Below are 26,552 nucleotides of genomic sequence, written 5' to 3'. Positions count from 1 at the left end.
GAGTTAACATCCTTAGAATACGGTGCATAAACACGTGATATTAATTATAATCTATGATCCAAACGTGAATTCAAAGTCGGTGGTTTAGAGCCGAATCTGGCAAAACGTTTTTAATTACAATATTGCGCTGTGCCTCTCTGTTGTGCCGTGCGCGCGGCAGCCCCAACATCATGAGCGCATCGGTGGACCGGTACGATTCGCCGCTGCTGAACCGCTGGGTGCGATTGCACGCTGTTATGTAACAGCGTGCAATCGCAAGCTGCCCGCGGCTTCGGTGACTCGGGCCGGTCTCATGTAGCTTATTTTTATGTTGTCGTCTTTGGAATATGTTACTTCGTCTTCTTTGCGAGTCGATGGCGATCGATATTAAATAATAAAAATATATAATAGATAAAATAAATAATAATTTATAAAATAAATAATTTAATATGTTACTAATAAGTACTAAGTTAAGCTTACTGTTACTAACGTAATATGGACTAGTTTCCGAAATAAATATATTGAATTTGAATTAAAAAATAATTATGTTCATGTAACAATTTTATCAGGCGCATGGGCCAGGTAACTATGTAAGTACCTAATTAGGGAAATTACATTTATTCGCGCGACAAGTTTGTGACTTTTCATTGTTATTTATCGTCACGAAAGTGATTTATGTTTATGACTATTGGATTGTGATTGAATTCAATGTATCGTTTACTGATTACGATCGAAATGGAAGGTCGACGGTCGAGGGTCTTTTAATTTAATGAAAATCTGGTAAAATATATACTTTGTTGCTTCTCCCAGATAACCTATCCAGTTGAACCACAAAGCACCAGAAGTTAACTTTGATTTTTTTGACGTGAATTATTGTAGATTTGCAAATGGCATGAACTACTTGGACAAATGGAGAGCGCTGAGGGCTCTCATCCGGTACAAAATTTAAAGGCCCGAACCTCGGCTCAGGGCGTCGTCTGAGAGGATAATATTTGAAAGGTTGAATCGACCCTAGTGGGTCGATAGCGATAAGCGCCGAATGAGAGAAATAGTCGACCACGCCGGCGGGGTCGGTATATATATCATACTATGCTTATCATCTCCCTAGCCTTATCCCATTGTCACAGGGTCCGCTCGACTCGCATCGACTCGCAAAGAAGAAGAAGAGGGTCCGCTTACCTAACCTGAAGATTTGACAGGATTTTAAAGTAGACCCAAAACCAGCCCAATCCAGGTTAGGTCACATACGAGTAGGTACTTACCTCCGAAACGCATTTCTCGGGAATATGGGATTCCTCGCAATGTTTTTCTTCACCGCTGAGTACGATAGCATATAAGATCCAAAGACACTTTTGTTCACTTTTCAACAATGATTAGTACTTTATACTCATTCCTGACTTTGAAAGATCGAATTATTATTTATTTCAGACCTAAATCCATACTTGTTAGTAACAATGTGAACTTAAACTATGTTGGTACCTATTCTACACACACATTACACATACATAGGAACCGACAAGTTGCTATTATTTACAACAGCATCCTCCTCGTAAAATATCTTGAGGACACATTCAATATAATAATAATAATAATAAAAATATGTTTATTACTCTCACATCAACACGATAATTGGTAATTAACAATAAAACAAGATTATGATACAGTGGTTGGTGAGAGAGACTGGGGTCTGTGAGAAGCGTTAGCTTGTAGTACAGAACCCCAGGCTCCCCCCTCGGATGATTAGTGTCTATAGCTACTTATTTTATGTTTATATAACACAAATTAGCAGAGATGAGATTTGATGATACATAAGACAAAAATTTTTTAAAATTGTTTGTGAGCGTATGCGCGTGCGTGCGTGCGTGCGTGCGTGCGTGCGTGTGTGTGTGTGTGTGTGTGTGTGTGTGTGTGTGTGTGTGTGTGTGTGTGTGTGTGTGTGTGTGTGTGTGTGTGCGCGTGCGTGTGTGTGTATTTGCGTGGGCGTATAATAGTTTAATTATTAATTTATAATAATATATTAATTATTAATTTACAATATTATATATAATATATTATATTGCTTTATATTACTAAAAATGAATAACAGAAATGAATGAAATATATATTAAAAAAATATATAAGGTGTGTGTGTTATCGTTAGTCTTGAGTTACATCTCTTTTTTTGTGATATGTCTTACCTATGGATGGCATTCACTAGTTGGCTGGAGAAATGGGGAAATCTCCGCTACTTCTATCATAAACAGCTCCAATTTGTCGCAGAGCTGCATATCTTATTATTCGTGTCAGTCAGTTTTCTATCTAAACACTTTGTTATGTGATTCATTGGAATGCCGACGCCTTAAAAATAAAGATTTGATATCTGTATCTACAAGTTTGGTTTGTGAGTAATAGAGTTGATATTTTTCATTTATTACGACTGTTTAGTAGGTAAGGAACTTTCTAGGCTACGTTCCTCAAAAAAAAATAGTAGATGGCGCTGTACACATTTTTCTTCGTTTAGTCTTCTAATTTCATGGATAACCGATATCTTTTTTCTTTATTTTTGGGAACAAATGATGACACTTTTTACTACACCCAGGCACAATTACATCTTCCACCCATTATTATTCTGATCAAAATAAATAGAACACAAGTATAGAACACAAGTAGTTTTTATATGCACAAGTATTCCCATGCTGCACTATCCCGCTATATTACTTAATATTCAATATCTCCTATACTTAAAGGTTGCCTGGAAGAGATTGCTACTTACTTCCCGTTCTCCCTATCCATCCATAGAAAAGGCCCGTGCCCCAGCAGTGGGGACGTTAATGGGCTGATAATGATGATGACACAATACATTAAAATTATGTAATAATATAAGGTGTATCATAATGATACAACAACGGTTGCTCAGGCGAAGATGGAAGCCTGGTGGTACGGTGGTAGTTATATATACAGAATGGTTGTCTGGAAGAAATCGCTTTAAGCGATAAGGCCGCCATTTGCAATGTACTTAGTTAAGAGTGTTTTTGTAATTATTTCTTTTTATTTTTGTGCAATAAAGTGTAATAAAGTGTATCGGTACGGCAATGCAGGACGGAAAGGGCAAGTCACAGGGACTGTAACCTGGAACCTGACTGAGGGCAGCAATAACTGTCAGTACTATTCAGAGGCGGAGGACAGGAGTCCTAGTATGGCTTTGTAATAGACTACTCTGGGCGCCATCCCACTTACGTCAGAGTACTGCGGGGCGGAAGGCAAGAGGGAAACCACTGCCCTATTTTTCCCTAAAAAAGTAGCATGAAGAATGCTGCACCGACAAGAGCGTGGCTCTTAAATTGATGATGATGACACGTAAAGTTCTATTGTGTATTTCATCATAGACATATCACAACGCGTGCAATAAAATATAAATAGGATCGTCAATTGATGGGTAGGTAGTTAATTATTCATTTTACATATAAATCGTTGCCTTCTAGTGTAAAGCACGTAAGCGCCATCTTGGAAACGTCATCTTGTCGGTGTAGCATTCTCCGTTCTTGTCTATCAACAGTCAATTCTTTGACTTCCTTATAAGGAACGACGTTCGCCTTCTCTTCCATGTAAGCTCTTATTGGTCTTCCCCTTCCTCTCTTTTCTTCTATCTTCCCTTCTATTATCTATTATCATTTAAATGTCCAATCATCTTGCCTCTTCTGTCCTCAATAACTTTCAATATTTGTTTCCTTTCCCTTACTATTACTAGCACTTCTTCATTAGTAACCAAAAAGAACTCACGTAAAAAAACTTCAAAACACATAACTTGTTAACCTGTGGTATTGTACGGTCACGAGTACTAATATGATACACTTTGAAACCATGTCACATTAACTTTTCTTTTTATTAATTGTTGAATACGTTAGTGTGATAGGGTTGTAAAGTGTTTTAAAGGGTTCTAAAGTGGGTACATGACTGACAAACACAAACACTGACACACACACACACACACACACATGACTGTACACTTTACGCAAATGTAAAGTGACACAGTGTGACCGAGCCATAACCACTGATTTGTAGTATTTATACTGCGCTGTTAAATTTTATAGCCTTGCTGATTTACTGTCGTAACTTCAGAACTATACATGTATAAAACTCGTGCCTCTTAAACTTATTTAGCTAATGGTATTGATTCCAGCAGTTTACAATCTTGTATCACATGGTATTTAAACACAAACAAAGAAACATTATAATATATACAGCCACACTTCGCCGGCTGCCTTTAATTAAGTATAATATATATATAGGTATATGTCGTGGCCAGATCTTAGAATTGATCATTTCATGATGTGCTCGGCCATTTTTTTTGACTTATTGTTGATTTGCCGCAGATGACATTAACTACTTGGCCGGAGGTCGATCATTTCATGACACGGTCATATTTAATTTTCATGAAATAGAATGTCATTCGTTGCCCACATCATGATGTATGGTCACAAGCATTAATATGTATACACTTTGGTACCAAGTCACATTAACTTTTTTGACAATTTGGACTGTAAGTCTCACTAAATGTCAAATATGTTAGTGCGACAGAGTCCTAAAGTGGGTACATTATATTGCTCATGACTGTACTTTGGCCAGATCAATGAACAGAAAACGTTTCACGACATGAGCGACTAAATGCATGATTACTTCGTGATATAGTAGAGCACATCATGAAATTATCACTTCTAAGATCTGACCACGACCTATTCACCAATCAGACATAATACTATCTGCCTAATCCTTCAGTGATACGGGAGTATTGCTATGTTATATCATAATTTCTTGGTCCAATCAGTCGCCAAGGGCTTCTATTTGAGTCATAGCTATGTAGTTTGCACTAAAATCAAATTCACATGTCGGTGCTAAAGAGCGCATGTGCCAAGTATTTTGTCATTGTCATTGTGCATTATTTACGCACTAGCAATGTACCTAGTACTACTGCAGTCTAGACTTAAGACTATATGGATGCTGATTGGGGAGCTCGGTGGCGCAGCGGTAAACGCGCTCGGTCTGCGATTGTTGAAGTTAAGCAACTTTCGCAAAAGGCCGGTCATAGGATGGGTGACCGCAAAAAAAAGTTTTCATCTCGAGCTCCTCCGTGCTACGGAAGGCACGTTAAGCCGTTGGTCCCGGCTGCATTAGCAGTCGTTAATAACCACCAATCCGCACTGGGCCGCGTGGTAGTTTAAGGCCCGATCTCCCTATCCATCCACAGGGAAGGCCTGTGCCCCAGCAGTAAGGACGTTAATGAGCTGATGATGATGATGATTTAAGTTTATATGAATATTAAAGACAAATTGTTACAACCTCTGAATAATTTTAAACGGTTATTAAGTATATTACTACATTAATATAATAGTCTTGTAAGAAAAAGAATTTTAAAATGTTAATTCCCGTACAATAACTAGAATTTAATTATAAAAAACCTACCGCTTTACATTCACCAGGTACTAATTGAAGTTGGCGTAAAAAGGAACCTTGAAATTGAAACCGCGGACCTTGGTTGCCAGCGAAATGTCTTGGAAACCATCTGCCCTTTGGCTTTAAGAGAAAAAAATAATTGTAATTAGATTCCCTCGTTTACAGTTAAATGAAAACGGAACAACAGAACAGTGAACAGTGTTATGTGAAATAAATGAATCTAATCTAATCTAATACGACTACTTACTAAATACTCCTTATACTTAGTCAAATATACTACTTACTTTCCTAAATATTACTAGTTACCTAAGTATTTTTATGGCTTTATTTACTGTGAAATAAAATATACTCTTCGTGTGTCAGGATCGAAGCAAATTCCATAGTCTCTGCTTACCCGGGCGGGAAATAGGCGTGAGTTTATGTCGGTATGTGTGTCTTCTTCTACTATCGTATAATAACTCTGATACTAGGGTTGATGAGGCCGGTAATCCAAGGTGGATAAACACTGATGTCAGGGTTATTATTGAGCCACCAAAGGCCCCTGACTGAGGCCCCTGACGTGACTCATGTAAGTAGTAACCGGGACCAACGGTTTAACATGCCTTCCGAAGCACGGATCATCTTACTTTTGGATAATCAGGTGATCAGCCTGCATTGTCATAACCAAGCTAGGGATCATAAAGTGATTTTTGTGCTTTGTCTCCACTGGGATTCGAACCCGGGACCTTCGGATTGTGAGCACAACGCTCAATACTGGACTATGGAGGCCGTCACGATGGCCGCTGAGGTCATGGGTACATGTATATCCACCATGCTCTGTTAAGTCCCGACCCAGGATTCAAACACGCAACTTTCGGAATCCTAAAGATAAAAAAAAACACTTCTATAGGTACCTACCCGTGTCTAATGGCTGTGGCGTGATCCTAAACCATTATGGATGATGAATGAAAATAGGTGAAATGGCCGGGAAATAATTATAAAATATAGCTTAATCAATGTTTTGCTACATAGACACGATTTTTATGAGTATGAGCTAGCATTTGTGCTGATCAAATCAAAATCATTTATTTATTTATTCCTAGGGGATTCCAGTATACACCATCTATGAACACGCTAACTAGACTAAAGGGTATGTCTTTAAGGAACTAGGTTATATATAAAGTATTCGGGATATTGCGTTATAAATTAGCTTGAAAGTCAAGGTGGTGATTTTAGTACGCACCATGTAACTTTTTTTTAAGTTATCGCTCAGGGGCGGTACTGGAAAGTATCGGCATTCGAAGGACGTAATATACGATCCCACCGACCCGATTACTCCAGCCATAGAGGCGGCCAATCAGATCGCGACAGCAAATACTTCTTCACCGCCGGCGTGGTCGACGATTTCCCTCATTCAGCGCTTATCGCTATCGATCCACTAGGATCGATTAATTCTTTCAAATATTCTTCCTTTCAGACGACGCCCTGAGCCGAGGTTCGTGCCCACCTGGGCACCCTCAGGCCTGTTGTATTAAATTTTGTAACGGGTGAGAGCCCTAAAAATTAAGCGCGCTAAAAATTAAGTTATACCCGTCATTTCCTTATCCACCGAAAAAAAAGGGATTGTATGTGAACCGCTGTCGCCGGTTCAACCCCACTCTTTTTTACCTACTCCTTCAAACAGATAACTACGATAGCTTTATTGCTTCTAGAATTCCATAGCCACTTTCCCGGCAATGTATATTTTATGCGATAGCCTATAATGGTTATCAACTTTTCGTAAAATCCTGGGCAGTCATGAGCACTATCCCCACTTTAGAACCCTGTCGCGCTATCATATTTGACATTTAATGAGACTTACGGTTTAATTTGTCAAAAAAGTTAATGTGACGTGGTTTCAAAGTGTATACCTACATAATTATGTACTCGTGACCGTCATCATCATCAGCCGTATGACGCCCACTGCTGGGCATAGGCCTCCCCCAAGGATCTCCACGACGATCGGTCCTGCGCTGCCCGCATCCAGCGGCTTCCCGCGACCTTCACCAGATCGTCGGTCCACCTTGTAGCGGGCCTACCCACTGAGCGTCGTCCGACACGTGGTCGCCATTCATTCGTGACCGTACTTATAAAAAATAAATAGCCGATCACACTAAGATTTTTAGCTTTCCTGTGATAAGGAGGGATCTCCTTGCATGATAGTCGTTATTTCATTTGTTACCCTGCAGATTATAAGGCACAAGACGACCTTTTAATATACTATCGCAGAGCTCCGTGCCTCGTAAAGTTTGCGGACGAGTAGAGTGCAAAGTTGAAGTGTGAACTATTTTGTTCATTTTTGTATGGCGCGCGTTTCGCGTTCACTTCGCCCTGGCACCTAGCACCTCATTCTTCTATTCCGTGACTGAAATGCACGTGCTTTATCACCAGTTCGGTCACGTTGTGTTGTGTATAGCCAACTTTACTAGTTATTGACGAGTCCATTCAGGAAACTTACACGATGACTGTCGATTATGTTATGACGACATACTATTTCTGTGAAATACTGAAAAACTAGTCGACGGTAAAGATAAAGGTTGGTTACTAAGTCAAAGGAATCCGTAATAGCCCTGTTCGGAGAACATTACATTGTACATACATAAACTCACGCCTATTCCACACCGGGGTAAGCAGAGACTATGGAATTCCATTTGCTTCGATCCTGACACATTTCTCTTGCTTCCTTCACGTTCATCAGTCGTTTTATATACGCCGGTTCAGAGTAGATCGTACTGAACCTTTTCTAAGGACATCTCCAATTTGGTCAATGTACAGTCGTGCGCAATATAATGTACCCACTTTAGGACTCTGTCGCACTAATGTGTTTGACATTTAGTGAGACTTACAGTTCAATTTGTCAAAAAAGTTAATGTGACATGGTACCAAAGTGTATACATATAAATGCTCGTGACCGTACGTCCTTCTAGGTCGTCCTCTGCCGGCCTTAACCTTCGCTTTATATACGCTTTCGTAATCCTATTATCCTTCATTCGCTCCACGTGTCCAAACCAACTTAACATCCCCTTCTCAATCACACATATTGTATACCCTTTCATTGTAGTGTCATAGGTTTGAAATCCCGGCTTGGGTTCAACCACTGAATTCAACTTTACCACCTTATAAATAAAAAATAAACCAGGGATGAACGTGGGTTTGGGTGAATATCAAAATGTCAAGTTTGGTGGCGAACTTTCATATTATTTTTTCGTGAATTTTTCACGGGTTCCGACATGAAAAAGGATATTCTTGTTCCTCGAGGAACAAGTTACCTCGTAGCTAGAACTATCCTTTTTCGTGTCGGAGCCCAATTTTTCACGAAAAAATAATATGAAAGTTCGCCATCAAACTTGGCACATTTTGATATTCACCCGTTTAAGTTCAAGCGAAATTGAATCCAATTAGGTATCATACAATTCGACTGAACTTTCATCCACTGAAATTTCCGTGTTACCCCTAATCGCGAGCGAAAGTGAGAGAAAAAGCTAGTATACTATAAAGTAAGGTTAAGTTAGGTAAGTCTACAGTTTGACGTCACAAAGTGACCATTGCGCTCGCAATATATAATAATGGTCCAGGGTGCAGCCAGGGTCGGGCACTGACCTCATTCAGTTCTGAATAACTGAAACAATCGCCTCTCGCCGCTGGAAGCCGCAATAGATGCTGCAGACAATTTGCCGAGTTATTGATGCTCATGGTTATTTGGCTTATTGTATGTGTAACATTTAACATGAGGAGCTCGGTGGCGCAGCGGTTAACGCGTTCGGTCTGCGATTGTTGAAGTTAAGCGACTTTCGCAAAGGCCGGTCATAGGATGGGTGACCACAAAAAAAAGTTTCATCTCAAACTCCTCCGTGCTTCGGAAGGCACGTTAAGCCGTTGGTCCCGGCTGCATTAGCAGTCGTTAATAACCACCAATCCGCACTGGGCCCGCGTGGTGGTTTAAGGCCCGATCTCCCTATCCATCCATAGGGAAGGCCCGTGCCCCTGCAGTGGGGACGTTAATGGGCTGGTGATGATGAAGTATAACATGCACAATGAAACAATAAGATTATTGTTTATACACTAAAACCCGACGCGAACAAAAACACGCTCTAAAACCTATCTTCTTATCGTGTGAGTTATGAGGTGGATTACCATTCTCATCAACCCTGGTGCCAGGGTTATTATTGCGCCGCCAAAGGCCCCTGACATGACTCATGTAACGACTACTAACTTACATCAGTAAGTAGTAACCGGGACCAACTCGAATCTTACTTTTGGACAGTGTGATCAGCCGGTAATGTCCTAACCAAACTAGGGATAACAATGCGATTTGTCCCCACCGGGATTTGAACCCGGGATCCCCGGATCGTGAGCACAACGCTCAACCACTGGACTACGGAGGCTATGGAGGTCCATTACGGTCGATTGAATCTTTCAAATATAATCCTCTTAGACGCCGTGAACCGAGTTTCGCGCCCAACTGGGCACCCTCAGGCTTGTTGTCTTAAATTTTGTACCGGGTGAGAGCCCTCAGCGCTCCCCATTTGTCCGGCCAAGTAGTTAATGCCATCAGCGGCAAATCTACAATAAGCCACGTCAAAAAAAAATGTTATACCCGTCATATCAGCCGAAAAATAAAGGGATTGTAGATATGTGAACCACTGTCGCCGGTTCAACCCCACTCTCTTTTACCTACTCCTGCAAACAGATACGATAGCTTTATTGCGCGCTTTCCATTTGTCCGGCTAAGTAGTTAGTACCAGATGCGGCAAATCTATTTGTCCGGCTAAGTTAGAACTATTTGCGTCAAATCTACAATAAGATTATGATATCCTTACAATTTTTTTTTTCAACTTGTTGGGATAATCTTGATGAAGGTCAATGTAACATTTTTGAATTTACGTCATTTCGCAAGGTGTTGGCTGAGGAGAAGAAATGACAAGAAACTGAAACAGCAACACATCTTTTAAATCAATGAGGGTATACATTATAAGTTATTTAATAACTAGAGGAACACATTTAATACCAGATATTTTTATCATTTAAGTAATCACTTTTTCCTGCAAACTGTTTAAACAGTTTTAAAGGGCATTGATAAAATTGTATACCTACCTACTAAATATAAATAGTTTTTTTTTCTTCTGGCTTCATAAATAGGTTTATTTATTAAGACTTAATAAATAAAAAACGGTCTTTAGATATGATTTTTTTTATATTGGCTAAGTTTGTTGGTTCAACTATGCCTGATGGTAAACATAGAGAAGACCTAATTGCAGTAGTAGAATAATAATAAAAAAAGAAGTAATCATAAAATAATAGTAGAATTAAAGTAAAATAAGTGTTGTACAACAGCCTCCGTGGTCTAGTGGTTAGAGCGTTAGGCTCACGATCTGGAGGTCCGGGTTCGATTCCCGATGGGGACATTGTCGAAATCACTTTGTGAGACTGTCCTTTGTTTGGTAAGGACTTTTCAGGCTTGAATCACCTGATTGTCCGAAAAAGTAAGATGATTCCGTGCTTCGGAGGGCACGTTAAGCCGTTGGTCCCGGCTATTAGCCGTTAAAACACCTCCACCAACCCGCATTGGAGCAGCGTGGTGGAGTATGCTCCATACCCCCTCCGGTTGATTGAGGGGAGGCCTGTGCCCGGCAGTGGGACGTATATAGGCTGTTTATGTAAGTGTTGTAGAGACATTTTACTTCTATGCAAAAAAAAAAAACTGCATTTTCCAAGGAATCAATCAATAAATGCATAGACAAACGCATAGCGTAGAATTATGGAAAAACTCCCATTCTCGAACACCAATTAAAAACCAATGAATGACATTATTTTTTTATTTGCAGGTTGAACACAATCAAAGCCGGATCTGTAAACGTCATTGAAGATTTAAAAAAAAAAAAACTGTGGGAAGAAAAAAGCGGGCACTGTTTAAGTTTAAACTTTATGCTGTTGGAGTAGAGTTGATGTAAAATGTTTGCTGAATATCCTCCATATTTACAACGGTACTTATTGAAGACGTGAAAGAGCGAAGGTGAGTTTTTTGGTCTTTAAAAAAATTACTTTACAGTTCTGTGGTCTTTAAGTCCGGTAGAACAATTAGCATTAAACAGTAATTACTTAAATTCGAATACTTGCGCCCATTTTGCCGCTTTAAAGTTGACCTTATTTTTGTAATTGTGTAATCTTGGATGTTAATGTAATGGAAATTAAAGGGTTTAATGTAAACAAATAAAATGGGTTTAGTCTTCCTTATTAAAGACTAGCGACCGCCCGCGGCTTCGTCCGCGTGGATTTCAGTTTCCGCGGTAAGAATTTACGTATAAGCTACATTATTGTGAAGTTTTATTAAAATCCATTTAGTAGTTTTTGCGTGAAAGAGCAACAAACATCAAAATATCCATACTCACAAATTTTCACATTTATAATATTAGTAAGATAATAGGTAGGCTTCGTATCAACAGTGGCTGCAAGTTGTCTTTGATTACTTGTGGCTCTGCCCACCCCATTAGGGATTACGGGCGTGAGTTTATGTATGTATGTGTAAGATAATAGGTACTTAGGTATTTATAGACTAAGATACATTTATGAATCCTTGGGGGAGGCCTATGCCCAGCAGTGGGCGTCGTACGGCTGATGATGATAATGATGACATTTATGAAAGCCAAGTGAAAAATATGTATTTAATTATTCTACTTATTTAGAGGATGATATTTTTTAAGTAGATACATGGCTTCCGTGGTCCAGTAGTTGAGCGTTGGGCTCACGATCCCGAGACGTCCCGGATTCGAATCCCGGTGGGGACATCGACGATCACAGAAATCACTTTGTGATCCTAGTTTAGTTAGGACATTGCAGGCTGATCACCTGATTGTCTGTAAGTAAGATAGCCCGTGCTTCGGAAGGCACGTTAAGTCAGTCGGTATCGGCTACTATTTACTTAAGTAAGTATGTAATCTTTACATGGATCAGCCGGGTCTGCATGACAACCGCGCCGCGCGCGGTCCGAATTATATTGAGCGCTTCGACCAATATCCGTTTGACGTCCATCTACGTAGATAGCATTCGTATTGTTTATTGGTCCAAGCGCTTGATATAATTCGCGACCCGCGCGGCGCGGTTGTCATGTAGATCCGGCTGGTGTCTTTGACTGTTCAATCACCTTGAAACCAGAGTCCGCAGAAACATTATCATAGTCTTGAACTTAGTAATTTTGTTTATATAAGGCATTAATTTAGTATGTAAATAATATCACCAGGTAAGATAGTGGTCAAACGACAGCCCTTTTGGAATAAAAAAAAAAGAATAAAACGTTATTTTTCAAACATTGAAATCTTTAAACCATTAAAAGAATATTTTCGAATCTAAGTAATTGCTTAGTTACAACGCGAAAATTGCGTGAGAGATGTACGTAGTTCAAGACGTTTTGATGCTTTTTAAATCGCTGTTAAAGTACCTAGCATTAGTTGTGGCACTGGGCCCTAATCAAGATTTGAGTGATAATAAATCACCTTGTGACATCTTGCTACCGTAAGGTCGGCCGTTTTGGTTAGTTGATTTGAAACGGAATCAAAATAAAAAAAAACCGACTCATAAATGATCAAAATACAGCAAAAAGTCATCAGTAATGAAGGACTTTGTAGGCTACGTTAACCAAGAACAATATAGATTATACATTGTTTTAAGTTTACGCGGTTATTATCATAATTAAAACACATAATAACGGGTTCTTACCGCGTTTAAATGGGGATATGAGACTCCCGATATTTCGACACTGTTGCAAGTGCCATGATCACGGGATGACTCATCCGCGCGGAACATAAACGCATATAACGCGGTAAGAACCCGTTATTATGTGTTTTAATTATAATATAGATTACTTATTTTCTCATTGTTCGGGTACACAGTTATTCCATAATACTACATCTTCTATTCTTCTGATAAATGTAATAATTGATATCTAGTCATGAAAATTAACAGCCTCCGTGGTCTAGTGGTTAGAGCGTTAGGCTCACGATCTGGAGGTCCGGGTTCGAATCCCGATGGGGACATTGTCGAAATCACTTTGTGAGACTGTCCTTTGTTTGGTAAGGACTTTTCAGGCTTGAATCACCTGATTGTCCGAAAAAGTAAGATGATTCCGTGCTTCGGAGGGCACGTTAAACCGTTGGTCCCGGCTATTAGCCGTAAAAACACCTCCACCAACCCGCATTGGAGCAGCGTGGTTGAGTATGCTCCGTACCCCCTGAGGGGAGCCCTGTGCCCAGCAGTGGGACGTATATAGGCCGTTTATGTGTGTGAAAATTAGTATTCGTATGTATGTAGAAATACAATGATTGTCTAGAGACGGTAAGAAAACAGTTTTATTGCCTCAAATCATTGATGGAGGAATAATAGACCGTAGAGTCATGAGTATCATGTACCCACTTTAGAACCCTATCGCACTATCATATTTGACATTTAATGAGACTGACAGTTCAATTTGTCAAAAAAGTTAATGAGACATGGTTTCAAAGTGTACGCATATAAGTACTCATGATCGTATACTTTTTATCCTAAAGAACACAATATCCGGAAATTGGGAAACCCAAAGGAAATTACAATGACGCATATAAACTAAATCAGACTTAGTTTATCTTAAATGCGGTAGTGAATGGCTGGACTTCAGGATATTGATTTCGGGTTTTTGTTTGCGGTTTGTCTTAGAAATAGTTTTCATCATCATCACCCCATTAACGTCCCCACTGCTGGGGCACGGGCGTTCCCTATGGAGGGATAGGGAGATCGGGCCTTAAACCATCACGCGGGCCCAGTGCGGATTGATGGTTATTAACGACTGCTAATGCAGCCGGGACCAACGGCTTAACGTGCCTTCCGAAGCACGGGGGAGCTCGAGATGATTTTTTTTGTGGTCACCCATCCTATGACCGGCCATTGCGAAAGTTGCTTAACTTCAACAATCGCAGAGCGAGCGCGTTTACCGCTGCGCCACCGAGCTCCTCGAAAATAGTTTTACAAGTACCTAATACAAGATGACTTCAATTCAATGGAAGATAATTAAAGGAAAAAAAAACATGCATGCTGATTTTGAAAGAAGAACAAACCCCCCCTCCCCCCGCCTGCTAAGGGTCGGCAGTGACGGAGCGAGCCTAATAAATTCGTCGCTAACTGACTTATCAGAATTTTTTGGCGAATCTGATTTGCGCCTTTTGCTATTGCCAATAAGACAATCAAAAGACTAATCTTAGCTGCAAATTGTCATCTATTATCTTGTACTTACTCATACCCACGTGAACGTGAGTTTAGCATGTTTTAATTATCTAGTGTACGGAACCGCACTGACCAGTTTATTTTATTCCATTACATTTATAGACGCTGTGTTTTGTAAATAAATAAGGCGGACAGTGTCCTTTTACGAAGAATTGAGTCGGAACATTTACGACCACCAGTATCCAGATAAGCGAGAATTGGAATATATTCTTTTTTTATTCAGTTAGATTGGGAGAAAATTATTATTTTAGCAAAAAATTGCAGATACGTCAGTTTGCAAAGTCAGCCACGAATTTCATTACATCAATCTGCGGGCAATCCCTGACCTTTGTGCAGTCATGAAGTCAGCGACTTCCATTAGATATTTCGTGAAGTATTTTATTACTACCAGCCCACGCGCCACGTCGACTTACTTATACATACGTGTGGGTTGTGAGGTGGAATACCAACCTCATCAACCCTGGTGTCAGGTTTATTATTGAGCCGCCATATTCCCCTAACATGACTCGTGTAACGACTACATACTTACATCAGTAACATCGGGACCAATGGCTTAACGTGCTTTCCGAAGGATCATCTTATTTTCGGGCAATCAGGTGATCAGTCTGAGATGTCCTAACCAAACTAGGGATCACAAAGTGATTTTTGTGACATGCCCTCACCGGGATTTGAACCCGGGGCCTCCGGATCGTGAGCCCAACGCTCAACCACTGGACCACGGAGGCCGTTGACTTATACATAAACATAACATAACATAAACAGCATATATGCGTCCTACTGCTAGGCACAACCTCCCCTCTATCAACCAGAGGGTATGGAGCATATTCCACCACGTTGCTCCACTGTTGGTTGGGTGGAGGTGTAGTTGCTAATAGGGACAGCTTATAACATGTTAAACGTGTTGCCACCGGAAAGCGACCTTCGGATCACAGCCAAAGCTCAACCACTGGACCACGGAGGCCGCCGTCTGTATTAACCCGCATTGTCAGTCTGTCAGTCATAGCAGGTTCATGTTTAGTTTCATGGCTCCAAATGAGTCAACAACACGACAGTACCACAGTCACGTTATTCCTTCGTAAACTAAACGGTATCAAGTGAATACTGTCTCGAACGCTTTTAGAATATCGAGTGACTACTGAACTTTTAGATTCCTCTTTTTCTTTTAATCCTATTATCCTTTGCTGGGATCTAGGACTCAGACAACAGAATTCCACTCCTCGCAATCTCTACAGCTTGCTCTCATGACATGCCGAGAGTTTTTAGTTCTAGGTCAACTGAGTCTTCTTGATTACGAAATATTTATAAAGTTTGGATAGTACCACGAGAATTACTGTATGTAATACGTTCATGTACAGTCATGAGAAATATAATGTACCCACTTTAGGACTCTGTCGCACTAACATATTTGACATTTAGTGAGACTTACAGTTCAATATGTCAAAAAAGTTAATGTGTCAAGGTACTAAAGTGAATACATATTAATGCTCGTGACCGTACATAGGTTAGGTATAAAACAATTGACAGACGCGTCGTCGTGCCACTCACCGTCCATACAGAGTCTCACTATACAGAGACTCACCATACAAAGACTCACCATACGGAGAGTCACCATACGGAGAGTCACCATACAGAGAGTCACCATACAGATACTCACCATACAGAGACTCACCATACAGAAACTCGTTGTAGCGGGATTCGATATTGTGTGACTCGCTGCCAACGCCAAAATTAATATTATTTGGGATGTGTGTGTGTGTGTGTGTGTGTGTATGTGTATGTGTGTCCAGTTATGAAGATCAAACTACGCCATTGATGTATGAGCTACTAGTGTAGGTATACTACAGATTTATAGTACTATTTGAGTCTTTCATACGAGTTATGCTATCATAAACTCAAAGTTTATACGTAGTTGTAAGGGAGTATGTACTCATTGAAATTTATCTACTTTGGACATGAAGTGAACTTCCTTTATAAATAATTACGTTTTATAGAAATGACTTTGAATTCCTTGCTAGTTTTGGGACTAGCCTTTCAACCGCGGTTCTGGTTGTCGCGAAAAGTGAATAGGTATATTTTTCTTATTGTAAATTTGTCGCAAATAGCATTAACTACTTGGCTGGATATTTGGGGAGCGCTGATTGCTGTCACCCTGAACAAAATTTAAGAAAACAGGTCCGAGGGTGGACATTTGGACGCGAATCTCGGCTCAGGGCGTCGTCTGAGAGGATAATATTAGAAAGAGTTAATCGACTCTAGTGGCCAACAGCGATAAGCGCTGAATGAGTATGCACACAAGTTATGTGTTATGAACTAGGTACACAAATTATGTCCCTCTTCTTCTTCTTCTATCGTGTGGGTTGTAGGTTGAATTACCAACCTCATCAACCCTGGTGTCAGGGTTATTATTGAGCCCTGGCATGGCTCATGTAACGACTACTTACTTCACACATCGGGACCAACGGCTTAACGTGCCTTTTGAAGCACGGATCATCTTACTTTTGGACAATCAGGTGATCAGCCTGTAATGTCCTAACCAAACTAGGGATCACAAAGTGATTTTTGTGATATGTCCCCACCGGGATTCGAACCCGCGACCTCCGGATCATGAGCCCCACGCTCAACCACTCAGAGGCTCAACCATTGACGCGTGTACAGGCGTCAGAACGCAACAAATGGACAGACTTCTTTAGCTTTTATAATAATGATTAGTTACGGATGCAGTCTTTGGAATTCTGAATGGGTATCACGCATGCGCCTTTCATAACATCTGTACTGACATCTGCTGACGGGAAGAGAGTGGGTGGATTTAATTTGATTACCGATTAGTTTATACTTACTGGCGGTAATTTTCAGAAATCATGCTCTTCAGTCGATATTTTTGGCTAATAGTGTATCACTCCCCTTTATGCAGATTCTGTTTAAAGGAAGATGAGACGCCATTACACCTGCTGTGCAGCTGTGAGGCTCTCATACACAGTAGAAGCTGAACCCTGCGGGGCCACATAATGGATCCACAGGAGGTCATGGAGCTTCCTCCCAAAAAGACGCTCGATCTAATCGAACGGATTTGTCTAGAGCAGGAGTTTTAAATATATATGTAAGGACCTGGCAAAATAGATCTGACTAGGTCGCAGTAGCCATTGGGGCTGCATTACTGCGAGCCCTCTTGATTCACAACTAATAATAGTAAATCACTAGAAACAACACCACATAACTACGTGCAGCAACCATAGAGCAACACGGGCCTCTGCAGCAACGAATCTAAAAAGGCAGATTCTTGGAAGATTATCATTCTGTCGTAGTATAAGGCGGTTATTGGTTAGGTGGTAATTGTGAGCCGTGGTAGTCCAGTTGGTAGAACGCTTGCCTCTCACTTTGAGGTTGCAGGTTCGAATCCAGCACAGGCCTAAACCAATGATTGTCGAATTTGTTTTCAAATTCATGTTTGGATCATAAATTATTATCACGTGCTCAGCGGTGAAGGAAAACATCGTGAGGAAACCCACATTACCGAGAAATGCATTTTCGGAAGTATGTTACCTAACCTGTATTGGAAGGTCAGACAGGCAGTCGCTTCTGTTAAAAACCGGACCTGTCAAATCTTCAGGTTAGGTAAGCGGACCCTGTGAAAAACGGGATAATGCTAGGGAGATGATAATAAGGCTGTTATCACATGGTGTACTGGAATCAGCACCATTAAATACGCTCCTTTATGACATCACCCTAACTTTCAAGCTAATTTATAACGCATTATCCCGAATACTTTACATATAACCTAGTTCCATAGTAACATGCCCTTTAGTCTAGGTAGCGTGTTCATAGAGCCTCAGGCTACGTAAGATCTAGTTTATCCAAGACATTATAGCTTAAACATGACTAAACTGCATTAACTTACAGTGTTGTAGTACCTAATTATATCTTATTTATACGGCATACGGCATACTAGAGCGTTAGACTCACAATCTGAAGGCCCGCGTTCCATTCCCGGTGGGACGTTCGGATAGGCGCGCCGCCGTCAACATACTCATAGGGCGTAAAACCCCACAATGATGACAAATTGCAATGCAAATACTCTTTTATCTTTACGTTTACATAGAAAACCCGCTAATGCAAATTCCCCTCAAACATTCGCAATCAGAGGCGATAATGTAGGTATATCGGTTATATTGTTAAGTGGTTCATGTTATCTTAATCTAGCTTAACTTGACGATTAGATTACTAATCATAAATACACCGCGCCATTTTGTTTCGTATGTAAATTGAGATGAGACATTCAGAATGGAACTTTTCGCGACTATTCTAGATTGAAAACATGTATTCCTGCCCTTACTGATTGTACGAAGTTGAATGTTTAACTAAGCTTACTCTACGACAGTGAACTCCTCTAGGTTGGTGGGGACTATATCCTGAGCGAATATGTTTTTCCAATATTTTCCTAAAGTATCTCAACCGGGAATCGAAACCTTCAAGTTTAGTGGTCAAATTGTCTAGCAATTGTAGTTTTTGATGACATTGGTCTTTTTATGTGCATCTCAGTTTACTGGTTACAATTTGATCTAGAAAATAAGTGCAAATGCAAATCGGTGTCACTTATTGAAAGGAGACCTTGTTATTATGTTACATAATGACAGGCAGATAAAAACCGTTACATAAATACTTGCAGCAAAAAAGCTAAACACTTACATTTTATTGTTACACCGCACGCAATCCTATGCAAATTCAAAGATGTAGCACAATCTGTAACTAAGATTTATGTTTCAGATGATCCTGTTACATCGGAACTTTGTCTGCATTCTACTGCTGATAATATGCATAAACATAACGGCAAACGCCAAGAAGACGAAACACAAATGCCCCATCGGATTCAGTTTAGCATACACAAAATACAAGGGCGACGACCCTATATGCTACAGAAGAAAAGGACCAGAATCCTTTGCTGATAAATTCAAAGACTGTACAGGCAATTTGTACACATCAAAACTGTACCATAGTTTGAACTTCACTGAGCCTAATGTAATACTATGGACTGATTACAAATCCTTATACCCTGGAGGTCCTTTTATCGACTGGTCGTATACAGGATCTACAGGAGACATTTTACTAACTACATACGACGTAAAATACGATTCCAATTTAGGAGTAGATGAAGAATTATGTGTAGTTATAGACCCAGTAACAAATTTCACAGCAACAAGATGTGATGAGAACTATTATAGATATTGCTTTGTGAAGCCTTATAAGGGAGAAGATGATATGGATAGAGATGGATGCAGCGATTTGCCGGATTATTGGAGATTTTACAGCCCAAGAGCTACCTGTCTAACTGCTGTCACGGGGGTTGGAGGTGGAGCTGTTAGAGCGAATTGGAGACAAGCAAAAGACCTCTGTGCTAAAAGAGGAGGTTTTTTACTGAACAAAGGATGGCGATATGCCAATAACCCATTACTCACGACGAATACGAATCCTACTATCCCTCTAGGGATAGTCCTGAGCAATGATAACTCGTCAATAAGATATGACACGCCCAATGAAGATGCCTTGGTGAGTTCGCACATTCTATATAAGAAAGTTAGTATCATGATGATCATTAATTTATTAGTTGTAAATACTAAAAATAGGTGAGCGTAAAGATAATGATTTGTAAATGTAGTTAGGCACTAATAATATTTATTTATTTATAAAAGATAGAGACAGCTTATAATAAAACACTCAGTAAAATAAAAGTTACATCAGGAATTGGACTGTTACATAAGATAATTATAGGTAAGATAATATTTAGATAGAAAGAAAGCATTTATTTCCATATTGGACGCCACATTAACAAACTTAAATATATTTAAAAATCAATAAGACAAAAATAATCAAAAATATACCAAACACCTAAACTACATATTGTGGAGGGCGTCCAAAATAAAAAAAAGGATCTCCTTCAGCATAATGACGTGTCACGTGCTTAGCACGGGCCGCGGCGCTGGTGTTATGAGAGACCTATCTCTATTTATTTCTAAGAAGGTTTGATATTCAGTTTAAAGATATTTATTTCTTAATAACGACAGTTACAATGTCTTTTACTTAAGAAACAAGCGGTAGGTAAATTCGATTTTTTAGTTCGCTTACACTATGAGTATGTAGGTATGCATTTGCGTTTGATAGGTAAGTAAGTGCATTTGCGTTTGATAGGTAAGTACAATTTTTAGAAACATCTGTTACCACAGTAAATATCAATAAAAACAAAAACACATTAAACTCACTTTTCCAGAATATAACTAGCTAATTTCGCCTTAAATGACCCAAAAGATTCAATACTTTTAATATTAGCAGGTAGGTTATTGTAAAGTTGCACTCCCTGGTAGGTAAGCATAGTTTTACCGATGTTTGTACGTGTCTTGGGCAGTACGAGGTAGCTGGCTCGACGGGTTCTATATCTGTGTGCGTGTCTTTGTTGTGTAAATGATATGGATGTATGAATGGATATTAGGTAACTAATAACCATTTTTAACAGATACGTAGTATCGATAGCAATTATGTGTATACAAATTTTGAATACTTACTATTATTTTGATTGATATTTTCAACCAAATTATCAATAATAAGTTTATGATCAGGTTTTCATTCCCTTTCAGATACCAGCATCTGAATGGCAATTCGAAGATGAAATTGGCTCAAATGACACATCTCTTGGAGCGCTTCGAGACAACTTCTGGTATATGGTCAATGGATCATACATTTTCTATGACGTCATTTGTGAAAGGACACTAACATTGAAATCTGTTAGCCTAAACGTCTCTGTTGACCCGTAAGTATAGTCAAAGTATATATATTTGCAAAGTTTGGTCAAAAAGGTGGAGGTAACATACAGGATGTTTGTGACATCGTAACGAATACTGAGGGGGATGATTCAGACCATTATTCTGATATAAGTAACATTAAGTGGAATTTGCCGTCGCAAAAGTATAGATTTGAAAATAATTTTAAAAAAGACATGAATTTTACGACGTAAAATTTCACTTGATAATTCAGAATCATGGTCTAAATCATCCCCCCAGTATTCGTTATGATGGCACTTACACCCCGTACAAGTACGTACAGGTAGCCATACAAGTACGTACGTATGGGTGTTAGTGACACCGTAACGAACACTGACATCAAGCGGAATTTCCTGTCAGAAAATTCGTCAAAATGTTAGTGTTTTTTTATTATTACTTATTATCAGTTCCATACTTTTGCGGTGGAAAATACTACTTGATATCAACTCAGAATCGTGGTGTGAATCACCTTTAAAAGTCTTCGTTAAGATGTCACTAATACCCTGCATAATTGTTACTCCCATTGAGGTGGAGTCATATCAGAGGGTTATGCAGCTTAATTATAACCCTGATACCAGGGTTGATGACGTTGGTTATTGATCTCATAACCTACACGAAAGAAAAAGATTGAAGTGGACGAAGCCACAAGTAGTTATCTCAATGGCAACAATTTTATTGGTACTGAGACACATTTAGTATTTCGGCAATGCTTCCTAATATCATATTCCTAATTTACTTTGGTTGACTTTTATGACATTGAATTTATCTGCGTATCATTCCGATGAACACCCACGTGAATAGTAAAATTGGTATGAACGCTAGACGCTCTTATCAAATAGATTAAATTAACGAAATAATCTAAACTCCCAGCTTATCATTAGTGATTTAAAAACACGACTTCGGGAAAATCCTTCGTTATCTGTGTTGTTTACTAACATACTCGTATTGAAAGACGGAATATATTTGCACTCGCAAATTAAGCATGGCAAATTGTCTGTTCTATTGCAATTGTGGTGTTTTGTTTTCATTTTATTGTTGGGTTTAAACAAGTGTCTGTATAAAATAAAAATGGTCATGTTTTTTTTTCAGGGACAACAAACTGGTTCTACAAACCAACGATTCCGTGAACGAAAGGGACATCTACTGTTTCTCTGACTCTGTTATTTATTTCCCAACTGCAATTAAGGTCAAATATGACGACAGCACAGGCTTCTATGTCTTAAAGCCGGTGGCTGATGGCCACTATTGGTGCGTCCACGTCGATTCCACCAACCACATAGTCTCTGAATCCAATAAAGCTCTCTTTATCCGAGAAAAACAATCTTTAATCAACTACTACGCTATTAAGATTCGTCTAAAAACTGAATATAAGTTTGAAAATCTGGAGCAGTTTTACAGAGACTGGGAAAGGAAATTGGAGGAGTATATCTTTTACAGAACAAAGTATTTTAAGATTTTTGGTGAGTTGGAACTCTCTGATGCTTCGTCAACTGAAGAGGCGTTGAAGAGTTTTAAGGCGTCACATCCAGGGTTGAAGTGGAAGGAGGTGATTTACAAGATAAAGATAAAGAGGTTATACTTGGACGGGAAGACTGCTTTAGTCCATGTACAGTTGAACCCAGAAATGCTGCCGGTGCCTCCAGGTCGCTGGGACAATGTTGAAGTGGAATTCATGAAACCGATATACTACTGTAAAGGTTTTGGATCAATCCCCATGATGGCGTTAGGTGAGTTATTTTCTTTCTATTGACGAAATGTATGACGTCCGTAATTCTTATTATTGGGCAGAATCACAAGTCAGCAAAAGTCAATAATATAGCAACACTTGGTATTTAATAGTTCTAAGATCGATATGATAAACAATAAAACCTCCTATTTCTCCTTTTAGAGAGCATACCTAATATATTATAATCCAAAATAGGTACCTAGTATAAATACTTGTATAGGCATAAGCAATATCATGCATGTGCCCACTTTAGAACACTGTCGCATTAACATATTTGACATTTAGTGAGAATTACAGTTTAAAAAAAAACAAGTTAAAAAGGCCTGTCGGAACCGTATCCTGTCGCAGCAGTATCTTGTCGGAACCTTGTCCTGTCGCGTGTCGAGGTAGTATCTTGTCAGAACTCGGTTTTAGATTCGTAAATTTTATTGCAAATCGGATTTTACCTCGCCGATTAAGCAATTATCTTCAGTTATTATTATTTCTTAACTCTACATCTATCATTTCCAAGAACCACAAGCTCCAATCAAATGTGCCGCAGCTTGCTCAATGTAATTATCTTATTCGTTGAGTTCAGAGGTTAAGAGGTCTCAGTGGTCTTTGCACGACGATTAGCTTAAGAGAGGCAATTTGAGTCGTCTGCATAATTACTTGCGCGTCTCGAGTCTGTCTCGAGTCTCGAGATTGCTATATATCCGGATGTGTCTCGAGAAATTAACTACGGAGAAATTAACTGAGTATATGCCGTGTTTTTATTAGGCTTGGAAACCACGTGATATATAATTGATGTGTGCCGGGTAAATGGCAATTCAAATTCCAAAATATCTTTATTCAGCAGTATATTCAGGTAGTAGGTATAGTCTTTAGTCATTTTTGACATAACGAACGTCTCATCCGCTAAAACTACTGCAGCTTCTCACAACCTAAACAAGTAAAACCTCGGCACAGGGCCCTAAACGTTCTTAAAAAAATAATATTTTGAATACAATTTAGTAATTTGGCTGCCTAATATATACCAGTTCCCAGACAGTTAATCTCATGCATTCATATCTTCTAGATAATCAGTAATCTTATAATAATTATTTTTTATAAAGTTCTTATAATGTTTAGTTACTGTCTTAAAACTGTTCATAGGTAATATAGGCTCGACCCCTATTACTTGGACTTAAACATAGTTGGCGAGGAGTGGATGCACTATTCTGCCTGTTGCAAGTCCTGGGGTTCGGACCCTGTTTGAGAAGCAAGCCGATAAACTACAGGACGGCCTCCGAGGTCCAGTGGTTTGAGCGTTGGGCTAACGATTCAAATCGCTCACGCGTTCAAACCCTGGTGGGGATACATCACGAAAATCACTTTGTGTTCCCTAGTTTGGTTATAGGACATTGCAGGCTGATCACTCGATTGTCCGAAAGAAAGATGATTCGTGCTTCGGAAGGCACGTTAAGCCGTTGGTCCCGGTTACTACTTACTGATGTAAGTTAGTAGTCGTTACATAGGCCATGTCAGGGGCCTTTGGCGGGTCAATAGTAACCCTGACACCAGGGTTGATGGGGCTGGTAATCTACCTCACAACCCACACGATAGAAGAAGAAGAACTACAGGACCACATTAACCAATTCAGTAGATTAAAGTGTTATTTCATTTTTCTGATAGGATTACACCTTCACAGACTCAATTACTAATCAATACCTCAGATTGCCTTTCTTGTAGATAAGTGGGGTAAACTATGTTATTCTATCGAGGACTATCTAACTTGCACGCAACTCGCGATTTATTAGGTCCGACATACACTGTCTATTTTTGAGACTTTGAAGGACATGTTATGTGGGGAATGCAATCTCGACTCGAGATCGCAAATTCGAGACCCCGCCCGAAATTTTCGGGATTTCGTCTAGTTCATTTCGTCTAAATTTAAAGTTGGAATGGCTGAAAACAACGACAATTGCTTGTTAATAGTGAGGTTATTTAAAAGAAAATATTTTTTGAAAGAAAACAAAATCCTATTTAAGTTTTCTTTCGAAATCAGCATAATAAAAAAAGTATAACTCAAGGAGATTCGCCCAATCCCGTCGATCTCGCTTCTAGATTGATCAATGCTTCGGGATTGATCTCGAAAAAATAGATGGGATTCCGCGAGATCGAGATTGAGTTCCCTAATGCGTTTATAAAACTTTAAAGAATAAGGATGTATAAAAAATACTTGTTAGGATTGACAGCTGTCAGAGTCATACATTTTCCTGATATCCCTTTCGCACTGGGCTGGATACTACCTTTCTATCCTGCTTTCGAAGTGATTAACACTTACGTAATAAAATAAAGAATAACACTGCATGTAGAAAATGTATTAAGTACTGTGCTTATTTTTAATAAATAAATAAATAAATAAATAAATAAATAAATAGAACGGTACCTCTCCGCCCCGCACCAATTCGTAATGGGCGCCGAGTTAGATTTACCTCACCCCCTCTGGGTCTTTAGCCTAAATAGCTGTAAACCGCTAAGGAGTAAGGAGGAACACGCGCGCATGTCTCTCGCTTGCATTTACGCGGTAAGAATGAGATTTTGTAGTGTGTCCGGGCATAGAATAAGGAATAATACTACGTATAGAACGGCAACTCTCCGCTCCCCACCAGCGGCTGAGCTAGGTTTACCTCACCCCCCGTCTTTAGTCTTCAATCGTATGGGCGTCAGACGTTACACACACCGATGCGCGTGTACCATAACGTCTATGTAAAATAATACAATACAACAATGCAATACAATGTAGATACAATGTATGCAATGTGTGTGTGTGTGTGTAGTATACAATGTAGTTTCTGTGTAAAACGATGTGTTTTTGTATAATGTGTCCGGAGTTTGTCCAGGGTACACTTCCGTGGTATTTAGCTGCCCTTGTGAGAAATAGACATCTTGAGATATTGTGGAAGTATTTTGTAGTACTTACTTACGTTCATCTGCGCACAGCCTAACCTGCAATTATATGTCGGTTCCTTGTCCTAGTCCTCACTATAATCAAGTGATAAAATTATGCGCTTGGGCTAAGTTGTGAGGTTAGGCGGATGAGATATTAAATACAGGTCAGGTTAGGTACCATTATAAAACGATTTTATTAATTGTTTCCGGGACAAGAAAACTGTCACTGACTTACGAGTATTATAAAAAAAGACTAAATATAATCATCATCATCCCATTAACGTCCCCACTGCTGGGGCACGGGCCTTCCCTATGGATGGATCGGGAGATCGGGCCTTAAACCATCACGCGGGCCCAGTGCGTATTGATGGTTATTAACGACTGCTAATGCAGCCGGAACCAACGGCTTAACGTGCCTTCCGAAGCACGGA

The 26,552-nt window shown here is 39.6% G+C and overlaps 1 protein-coding gene across 4 annotated transcripts in view; it reads left to right on the top strand.

Annotated features, from left to right (window-relative positions):
• LOC126367297 (adhesion G-protein coupled receptor G2-like) overlaps positions 1-26,552 on the top strand; it is a 57,623-nt gene that overhangs the window by 13,873 nt on the left and 17,198 nt on the right. For all 4 annotated transcript variants that reach the window (XM_050010749.1, XM_050010748.1, XM_050010746.1 and 1 more), the window contains exons 2-5: positions 11,253-11,440; positions 19,438-20,217; positions 21,300-21,472; positions 22,572-23,209. In XM_050010749.1, coding sequence (XP_049866706.1) covers positions 19,438-20,217; positions 21,300-21,472; positions 22,572-23,209 — 1,591 coding nt within the window. In that variant the 5' untranslated portion in view covers positions 11,253-11,440. The remainder of the gene's footprint in view (positions 1-11,252; positions 11,441-19,437; positions 20,218-21,299; positions 21,473-22,571; positions 23,210-26,552) is intronic.

This window comes from Pectinophora gossypiella, chromosome 6, assembly GCF_024362695.1.
Source record: "Pectinophora gossypiella chromosome 6, ilPecGoss1.1, whole genome shotgun sequence".
In the NCBI taxonomy this organism is placed as follows: Eukaryota; Metazoa; Arthropoda; class Insecta; order Lepidoptera; family Gelechiidae; genus Pectinophora; species Pectinophora gossypiella.
The sequence above is the reverse complement of the archived record's forward strand: the minus strand, read 5'-3'. Positions and strand labels throughout refer to the sequence as shown.